General features: G+C 48.6%; 1 protein-coding gene across 1 annotated transcript; it reads right to left on the reverse strand.

The window, feature by feature from the left end:
* Positions 1-392: 392 nt before the first annotated feature.
* Positions 393-6,976, reverse strand: Got1l1 (glutamic-oxaloacetic transaminase 1 like 1). The gene is made up of 9 exons (XM_028861470.2): positions 6,773-6,976; positions 5,154-5,335; positions 4,409-4,520; positions 4,075-4,184; positions 3,773-3,865; positions 3,522-3,672; positions 2,713-2,878; positions 859-1,001; positions 393-625 (listed from the first exon to the last, which is right to left on the reverse strand). The coding sequence occupies exons 1-9, from the start codon at positions 6,885-6,887 to the stop codon at positions 483-485; spliced, it is 1,215 nt and encodes a 404-aa protein (XP_028717303.1). The 5' UTR covers positions 6,888-6,976; the 3' UTR covers positions 393-482.
* Between the last annotated feature and the right edge of the window lie 3,155 nt (positions 6,977-10,131).

Raw genomic sequence — 10,131 nt, forward strand, 5'->3', positions numbered from 1 at the left:
TGACATATTAGAAAACTACTTGAGCACAACTTGGTTTGTGTTTCTGGAAGAGACACCAGATGAATGTATACAACTGCACTCACTTGAAACCATGCACTTATGTGCATACACATGTGTGTGTACACACACACACCACAGCACACCTCTCAATATCTACTGACTTCTGTTCACTTTAGTACCAACACATGGTTACGAACTGAACCATGTCCTATGAGGATACTTGTTCTTACACACACACACACACACACACACACACACACACACACACACACACACGTCTCCCAGGGATGGAATCTAGGGCTCCACCTATGCTTGGCATGTGTTACACTGAAGCTCCTCCCCAACCCCAGGCCAGCACATTGCTTCATAAATAAATGAAAGGGTGAGCATAGTAATGCATAATTAATTCAGTATTTTTTTTTTTCAAGGTTGACATAAAGCTTTCATTCCAATCAGGGACAGCTTTGGGAAGACCACCCCTCTCAGCCCTCTGTTATCATCACTGCCTCGTGGATGCTCTGCGTGATGTAGTCGATGTTCCTGGAATTGATGCAGGTGAAATTGATGCGGCTGTTCTTAGGGACGTAGATGTGCTTCTTCTTGATCAGGAACTCCACCTGCTGGTCTGGGACAGTCACAGGACTCATAATTCCTCTCAAGCCCAGGCAGAATTAGAGGATAAGAAGTGTCAGTATCATTGGGGTCCTAGAACGCTCTCTCTGAAGCAGCCTCACTTTCCCAAGGACGTGAGGAAAGCCCAGAGCGGAGTTGCAAACGGATCACCCAGTCAGTGCTGCTCAGTGTTAAAACACAGGTCTGGGGTCAGGAAGGGGAGAGTTGTCCCGTTCTGGAACTTACAGTTGAGTCCCAGATAGCCATGGGTCCCACTCTGTTCGGTGATGTGATTCCAGGACCCAGGGGTCCCCAGGAGCCGGAGCTTCTCCTTCACCTTCTCCTTGATCAGCATGACGTTCTCCACAACACTTTTTATACTCTGCTTCCTGCCAGGGCAAAAAGGAAGAAACGGGACGGAGGGGTCTCCTCGCTTCCCAATGTAGCTTCCCCTCTTCCTATTTTTTCCATGCCCTGACCCATGTCAGGAAGCACATGGGTGGAACCTGGGCTCCGTGGCACCTATGGTGGGAAGGGAATTTGATTCTGCTGTGGTTTGGGTTTTAAACGGTTCCTCGAGGCCCACGAGTTAAAGGCTGTGTCACTATTGGCTGTGGGAGGAAGTTAGGTCGTTGGAGTGGGGGGCTATTAGGACTCCAGCTCCTTCATTACCTCCGTTTGCTTTCTGGACAACATAAGGTGGACATTTGTTACCCCAAACTCTACCACCATGTGTCGCTCCACCCTAGGATCCAGGGACACTGTCACCTGGACTTCCAAAAATGAGAGGGAACACAAAGCTTGCAGCCACAGGAAGCTGAGTGACCCAAGCCCCATACTATTTTAAGCATGAAAAGTAGACTCCCAGGTTTTGCCACCTTAGTTTTAGCGTGTGTGTGTGTGTGTGTGTGTGTGTGTGTGTGTGTGTGTGTGTAGGTCAGAGGACAACTTATAGGAGTAGGATCTTTCTTTCCACCACGTGGGTCCTGGGAATCATCAGGTCCTGAGGTCATCAACCTTGGCAGCAAGTACCTTTACCTGTGGAGCAATGTGCCAGACCCAGATCTCTCTCTCTCTCTCTCTCTCTCTCTCTCTCTCTCTCTCTCTCTCTCTCTCTCACTCACTCATTCTCCTCTCTCTATATTTTATGTCTATACCCCAGTAAAGCTTATCTGGGCATCACAGGAACAAGTCAGCCACTACATTAAGTATAGAGGTCAGGCAGTGGTAGCACACGCCTTTAATCCTAGCATTTGGGAGGCAGAGATCCATCCAGATCTCTGTGAGTTCAAGGCCACACTGGGAACAGAGCCAGGCGTGGTGGCACACGCCTTTAATCCCCAGTGCTAGTTAACCATAGAGGTCTGAAGGTCTGTACAGACAGACAGGAAGTGATAGAGCTCGGCAGAAAGAGGAAGTGATGTAGCTCGGCGGAGAGAGGAAGTAGGATGGCAGGGCACAGAAAGGCATATAAGGCGTGTGTATACAGGAAGCAACTCTCTTGGGCTGAGGATTTCCTAGTGGTAAGAACATGACTGGCTTCTTTCTGCTTCTCTGATCTCTCAGTTTTCACCCCAATGTCTGGCTCCTGTTTTTTTTTTTTTTTTAATTATTATTAATAAGATTGTTTAGCAATTCATCTTATCCCCCCCCTCTAGTCTCTGCCTCTCTGTCTCTGTCTGTCTGTCTGTCTGTCTGTCTGTCTGTCTCTCTCTCTCTCTCTCTCTCTCTCTCTCTCTCTCTCTCTCTCTCGTGTGTGTGTGTGCGCGCGCGCGCGGCCCCCCCCCCACATTCGTGCTTATGTACAAAATAATAGGTTTCCTCGGTCTGGAAGTGTTCAGATAACTAACTCATTGGCTTATTTCTAAAATAAAGGTGCCATTGTCGACTCCTGCAAGGCAGGGCAGCCCTTGGCATAGCTCGAGCCACGGCACACAGAAGGCCCTCAGTAAACTTTGATGGATGTGTGCATGAATGAGTGGGATACAGGGGCCACATAGGAGAAAAAGAAGCACCCAGGTGGATCCCGTGAGCCGGGCAGTCTGCAGGAACGTGGGAGCCCTAGCCGCCCTCCCTTGCCCAGTCCCTCCCACCCCTTACCATTCTACAAGCAGAGCAGGGTTACAGAGGATGGAAGTGATTATCCGGGCCCCTGTGGCCGGAGGGTTTCCCCACAGGGCCTGGACATTGTTCATCAGCTGCGAGAGGACGCACAGCAGGTCCTGGTTGCTGAGGGCTGCCACGACTAGGATCCCCACTCCTTCATCTGCGGCGTTGAGAAGACAGCTTCACCCTCGGTCTCCTCCCTCACGATCAGAATCCCACCTCCACCTCTCCCTCCAACCTTGCAGGAGACAGGGCCAAGCCGTGGAGCCACCAGCTCAGCCCAGCCAGGGTAGTATTTGACCCCCAAAAGCAGAAAGAGCATCCACAAGCAAGAGTGTGCACGGAGGAGAGAGCTTGAAAGATTTGCCAAGTACTTCCTCCTCATCTTCCGGCTGAGGAAGCAGACGCCTGAGAGGGTGAAATTTTAACTAGAACAGGTATGGGTAACTTGGGTAGCTGGGTTTAGTCACAGAACCCGACTTCTAGCTCAAGGGTGCTCTTTTCTGCTCACACTGCGATTCTCTGGAGTACTAGCCTTCTTCCAGGGGATAAATGATGTCGAAAACATCAATCCTTTGGTAGAGGGATAAGGTAGGGCAGTGGGGAAAATATAGAGTGTGTGTGTGTGTGTGTGTGTGTGTGTGTGTGTGTGTGTAAGAGAGAGAGAGAGAGAGACAGAGACAGAGAGAACATTATAAGAAGCTCATTATTTTGTAAGCTCACTAAAAAAAAAAATCACTTGTGTGATGGATATGACAACACTTTTGTTCCCCATTTCTCTTACCCTTCTGCCCATACCATACCATAAATGCCAAAACTCTTGGACAGGGATTGGCTGCAGAAGAACTCAAACCCTAGGAGCACGAAGTACTGTAAGAGTCTGGTGTCTTCTTCCAGGTCACCTGTGGACAGACCTTGACAGGGAACGTCAAAGAATGGGAATATATGCTTGCTCTGCAAGGGAAAAAAAAAAAAAGAATCCAAAAGAACGAGGTTGCTGGGGAGAAGCAGATGTGACAGGGCCCGGGGGAACGAGGCAGGAAGTTCTGCTGACCTTAATGATGGACATCAGATTTGTCCACTGAGTCTGCGTGAACCTGCAGTCAATAATGTTCCCAATCACAAGGATACTGTCAGCTGGGATATGCTGTAGGAAGACACCTGTCTCATCAAGGCACCACCTCTAGCCGTGGGCCGGTGACACCAGGCATTTCGAGGAGAAATAATCTCTTAGGTTTATTCTCACTAAAAATCCTGGCAAATCCAAGCCAATCGGAGGCCAATAAGTCAGGGGGAAGAATAGGCCATAAGCCAGGTTTATAGAGGGAGACGATTTTGAGTGGGGGGACCCCCTACCTCCATCAGATCGAAGAACATGGTGGGGTCTGAGCACAGCTCCTTGGGGTTCCAGATGCAGTATTCATAAACTGTAAAGCCCATGTCCTGGAAGATGAGTCCATACTGTTCTGTGGGAACACAGACCCCCCCACCAGCTGGGGTCCATGGAAATGGAGAAACAGAGGCGGCAGAGATGCCAGAGGGTGGGGGTAAGGATTACTGACTGGCGGTAGGGCCGTCACAGGAAAAGGGTGGACATAGCTTGGCATAGCTACCATATTTTTTTTCCTCCTGACAGGTAGTGAGGGTAAGAGCGGAGATGGCACACAGGGCAGGGATTGGCAACACTCACCCTTTTGACAGGAGACAATGCAAACGGTTTTCAAATTCTTCCGCCACATCCTGAGAAACTGGGCCCCCAGCTGGAAGGCTCCACTGTCACCAACAGTGTGGACACCCCCTACCTGTCAGCAAGCGGCACGTGAAAGGAACGTTTTAAAAGGATCCATGGTCACACCGGCGGTCACACCGGCATACCCCCGACTCAGATTTTTGTCTTACTTTCGGTTCTGGGGTTGGACTGAGCCTTACACATGCTCAGCATTTCAGCCCTCCTCCTTTTTCCTTTTTTTTTTGAGACAGGGTTTCTCTGTGTAGCTTCGGTGCCTGTCCTGGATCTCATTCTGTAGACCAGGCTGGCCTCGAACTCACAGAGATCCGCCTGCCTCTGCCTCCCGAGTGCGGGGGTTAAAGGCGTGCGCCACCCCAACCCGGCTCAGCCCTCTTCCTTTTTCCTTTATTATTTTTTTTTTCCAGAGCAGAGGACCCGAACCCAGGGCCTTGTGCATGCTAGGCAAGTGCTCTGCCACTGAGCTGAATCCCCAACCCCTCTTTTTCCTTTTATATTGAAACGACCTACTTAGAGTTTTCAAACAGCGGGAGTGGGTGCAACTGAATGACTGAATGAGGAGGATGGCTCCCAGCTGGGCTTCCCAGCACAAAATCTATGGACTCTCAGAGTCTTGGGAATTGCCTTTGTCAAGGTGGAGGAGGCCCTTGCATGTCATGCAGCCCTGTATCTCCTCTCGGTGCCTCACCCTTTTCTCTGCAATGGCTTGGCTGTGTTTTCCAAAGAGGAGTTCCAAGGCGGCTTGGATGAATGATTTCATGCCCATCCTGGGTAAGTATTCATAGTTCAGAGAGGGGTCCTGTGAAATCTGCAGGCGAGTCCTGCGCACCACGAGAGAAATCCAGGGATGGCCTTGTTCGGTCATGCAGACTGTGGAGAGACGTCAAAGGAAGTTCTGTGTGCCCAGTCTTGGGGGTCTCTGGGACAGTGGCCCATAAACCACAAGTCTCCTGTGTGTTTCTTGGGGCTTTGGAAATACCCATGAACACTTATATTTTTTCTCTCTCTCCTCCCTTCTTCTTTCTTTTCATAAAACAGTGATGATTGTGTTTAAAAACAAAACACCACCTGTAACGCAAATCTTAAAAGGTCTGATTAATAAAAACAAACCAGGAGCCAGGTATTGGGGTGAATGCTGAAAGATCAGAGAAGTAGAACAAGCCACATCCAACCTCACCTCACCAATTCCTCAGCTGATCTTGTTTCCTCAGACTGAAAGACTCTGATTCCTCATCCGAATGGATCTCAGCTAAACTGCTAAAAGCTTAAAAAAGGCTCTAGTTCCTAATTCTCACGCCTTATGTACCTTTCTGCTTCCTTCCATCACTTCATGGTGTGTCACCATGCCTGGCTGTTTCCAGTGTGGCTTTGAACTCACAGAGATCCTCTGGAATGTTAGGATTAAAGGCGTGTGATATCACTGCCTAAACCTATGTTTGATATAGTGGCTGTTCTGTTCTCTGACCCCCAGATAAGTTTATTGGGGTACACAGTATATCAACCACAACTACTACCATCAACAACAAGAACCTCAGCTAAGTCAGGCTTGATGGCCCAGGCTTGTCACCCCAGCACTAAGGAGGGGAGGAGGCAGGAGGATCATTTTCAGGCCAGCCTGGTCCATAGCTTCAGGCCAGCCTGAGCTATATAGGAAGACATGGTCTGAAAAACAAAAACCACAAACAAAACAGAATAGCAACAAAGGCAGCTGAAACCTATGCATTTTAAAGGTTACAGTTTACATACAAAATAAGTTAGACATTCAATAAGTTAAACAAAGTACGCACTGGCTTTCTTGATGGGGAGGCCTGATTCCATATGAGAAGGGTTGTCTGTCTCTGCCCCTCTTTTTCTGTGTCTCTTTGTCTGTCTCTCTCTGTCTTCCCTTGTCCTCTCCCCCTCTCATTAAGCATCCCAGGCTGGCCTTGAACTTGCTTTGTAGCTGAGAATGACCTTGAACATCTGATCCTCCACCCCTCAGGTGCTGGGGTTACAGGTGAGTGCCATACTTGGATTATTTGCTAGGGATTGAATGAAGGGCTTCAGGAATGCTAGGCAGGTACTCTGTCAATAGAGAAGAAGACTTGGCTCCTCCCAAATTCCCAGAAGTCCTCAGCAAAGGGCACAGGGAATGGGATGACTTGGAACCCTCAGTGCTCTCCTAGGCTCTGGGCAGTTCTGTTAATACACTAAAGCTTTCCCAAATGCAGGGGCATGGACTATTCATTCCTCCACTGGGGCCACTGCCCACTTACAGCCAGTCAAAATGTGTAGAAAACCTTAAACGCTGAAATGATTGGCCCCTACCTTTGTAGGCCAGGAACATCTTGCTAGGATAATCATCGTGCCTGTAGGTCTTTAGTAAGCTACCTTCCAGCTTCTGGGCTGGGGGTATGTCCCTGAACACGGAAAGACTAGTCATGGTTGAACGTAAATGTTCAACAACGGCGACCCTGCTTCAGGTCTCCTTCTCCCAGAACCTTGGCGGCTCTGATACAGACACGGTGGGTAATGGGGGTTGTCAGAGCAACAGAACCTCAGGACTCCACGGTGGCAAGTTCAGGGGTCACAGGAACATTCCACGGCACTGGAGGAGAGTCCTCTGGGAGATTAAGAGGCAGGAAGGAGTGATAAAGGACACGGGATTCCCAGGCACTTGCCCGCCTAACTTACTGCCTTCTATAGCCCCAACTGAAATAGCAGGTCCATCTCTAGAAAGCAGGACAAGGCTGGCACGCCATCAAGCTTAATCAATAACATTGCGCGCTTCTGCGTTAAAACCAACATTGCAATGTTATTCATTAAGCGGCGCTGTTACCCTGCGAGAAAATCCACGAGGTACAACAAAACCCACTATCGGAGTTTTATTAGGAGAAGGGAGGGACAGAAGAGAGTGTGACCAGGCCTGTGGAAGACACATGCAAAGTGAGAAGGTGGGGGTGGGGGGTAGTGGGGTGGGAAGACTGGGAATCTAAGTTATTCCCCTGCACATGTGCCTATGGGCTTGCAGAGCTACGCCACGCATGTGCATAGCTTGTGTGATGGATTACATAGGACGTAAAGCCCCTTACTTGGCTACTGGACTGCGTATGTGGGGTCATGTAGCTGGGGGAGAGGCCAGGAATTCCAACAAGGGTTCCCCCAACAGAAGCAAACATCCCATGGCACACAACAGTGCCAATCACTACGTTCTATTTCCATTTTGCAAGGGATTGGGTGAGAGCTCAAATCACACTCCGCTGTGAGTGGAGAAAATCCAGTTTTCTTTTCAGTGCTGGCCATTGAACTCAGGGCCTGAAACACGTTCTTCAGAGATTCTCAAGATTGAAAAGCAGTTTCCGGTCAGTGTTGCAGCTTGGATGGAAAGGTATCCTGGCAGTCAAGGAAGACCACAAAGTCCCTGTAAGTGTAGTAGTTTACAACTCTGCTCCAGGGAAAGGAGGAGGGTTTGGAGAGGAGATGGTTTCCCCAGCAACGTGGTTACAGCTTTGCTCTTTCTTCTCTGGAGAAGTGTTTCAGCTCTGCTCACATCCCGTGGAGTGTAACAACTCTGCTCTGCCAAGGGAAAGTTTCCCCAGTGAAGAAAAGGGTCACAGTTCTGCTTTGCTCTGGCTCTGGCAAAAGTTGTTACAGCTGGGCTCTGTTCTGCAAAAATGTCACACCACAACAAACCTTACTTGGAGATTTACTGGAAAGGAAGAATCCAGGAGGGCAGTTGCCTCCAGGGTGAGAAGCAGCCGCAAACCTGAACAGGGTACAGAGCTTATAGAGGGTTTCTTTTTTGGGAGGGCTTTCCAGGGTGGCTTGGGATTGGTGGGGTTTTGTGGCCTGACTCTGGGGCAAGTTCAGGGATTAGTGGGATTTCAAGCCCTGGCTCTGGGGTCAAGTCAGAGTCAGGGTGTTTTCTCCTCGGCCTTTTTCACCCTACATTTTCTTCCATGGCTGTTTTGTTTTGGGGGAAGCTAAATCTGAGTTTATGAAGAAACAGTTTTTATATACATTTAAGCATGAGCATTTGGGGAAGGAGAAGCTTAGAAGAAGGATCAGCTTTCATTGGAAAAGCTGTTTTTGCAGCAGCCAGTGTGAGTGCAGAGACATAATTGGTCAATGTGTTGAAAATAAGTGACTGTTGGGGCCAGAGAGATGATGGCTCAGTGGTTAAGAGCACCGCCTGGCGGGTGGTGGCGCTCGCCTTTAATCCCAGCACTTGGGAGGCAGAGCCAGGCGGATCTCTGTGAGTTCGAGGCCAGCCTGGTCTCCAAAGCGAGTTCCAGGAAAGGTGCAAAGCTACACAGAGAAACCCTGTCTCGAAAAACCAATATATATATTATAATATATATAATATATATAATATATATAATATATATATCCAAAACACCAATGCACACAAAATAAAATACACAAAGAGGAGAAAAAAGTGACTGTTGAGTACTCAGATAGAAATGGAATGTCTGTATCACCCATTCCATGGCTCAGTGGGGAACATCACAGAAATGAGGAAAAGAATGTAAGAGCTGGAGGACGGGACAGGGAAGGTTGGGATGACGGACTCCCAGGCATGACAGGGCTGTGGCACACTTAAACTCACAACAGCTGTAATTACCTGCACTAGACAGGACTTTATGCTGGTTAGATTTTTGTCAACGTGATACAAGTCCTCTGGAAGAGGGAAACACCTGAGAAAATGCCATCATGAGATTGGCTGGTAGGCAGGTCTGTGTGGCATTTTCCTGATTAATGACTGATGTGGGAGGGCTAGCCCACTTTGGGCAGTGCCATTACCAGGCAGGTGGTCCTGGGTTGTATAAGAAAACAGGTCTAGCAAGCATGAACAATAAACCAGTAAGCAGCATTCCTTCATGGTTTCTGCCCTGCTTGGGCTTCAGTGATGGACCATCATCGGGCTGTGTGAGCCCAAAAGACCTTTTCCTCCCTATGTTGCTTTTGGTCATGGTCTTTATCACAGTAAATTAGGATAGACCTGTCAATACCTTGTCATGGGAGGGGGTCTTAGTTAGGGTTTCTATTGCTGGGAAGAGACACCATGACCACAGCAACTCTTACAAAGGAAAACATTTAATTGAGGTGGTGGCTTATAGTTTCAGAGGTTCAGTCCATTATCATCATGGCGGGGAGCATGGCAGCATGCAGGCAGATGTGGCGCTGGAGGAGTAGCTGAGAGTCCTACATCTTGCAGGCAACAGGAAGTTGACTGAAAGTCACACTGAGGGAAGCTTGAGCAAAAGAGACCTCAAAGCCTGCTCCTACACTGACACACTTTCTCCAACAAGGCTACACCTACTTCAACAAGGCCATGCCTTCTCATGGTGCCACTCTATTTGAGGGCCATTTTCTTTCAAACCACCACAGACAGGAAGTAGATTATGAAGCCTCATTTCTCCTGAAGATTGATACACAGTTAATGGCAGGTGGGAGAGGGAAAGACTTTTGCTTCACTAGTGTGGCTATTGCTCTGATACCCATGTTTTTGTAAACAAACCCTCACCCATGCTTCTATAAATAATCCCAATGAAATTCACTGATGCATGTGCATACACACACACACACACACAGGATGTGGAAATAGACTAGTTGGGAAGAGAAAGGATATTAGTATAAGTGAGAGGGACAAGAAAGGATAAAGGGGGTGAATTTGACAAAACACA

The sequence above is a fragment of the Peromyscus leucopus genome, chromosome 17, assembly GCF_004664715.2.
Source record: "Peromyscus leucopus breed LL Stock chromosome 17, UCI_PerLeu_2.1, whole genome shotgun sequence".
Lineage (NCBI taxonomy): Eukaryota > Metazoa > Chordata > Mammalia > Rodentia > Cricetidae > Peromyscus > Peromyscus leucopus.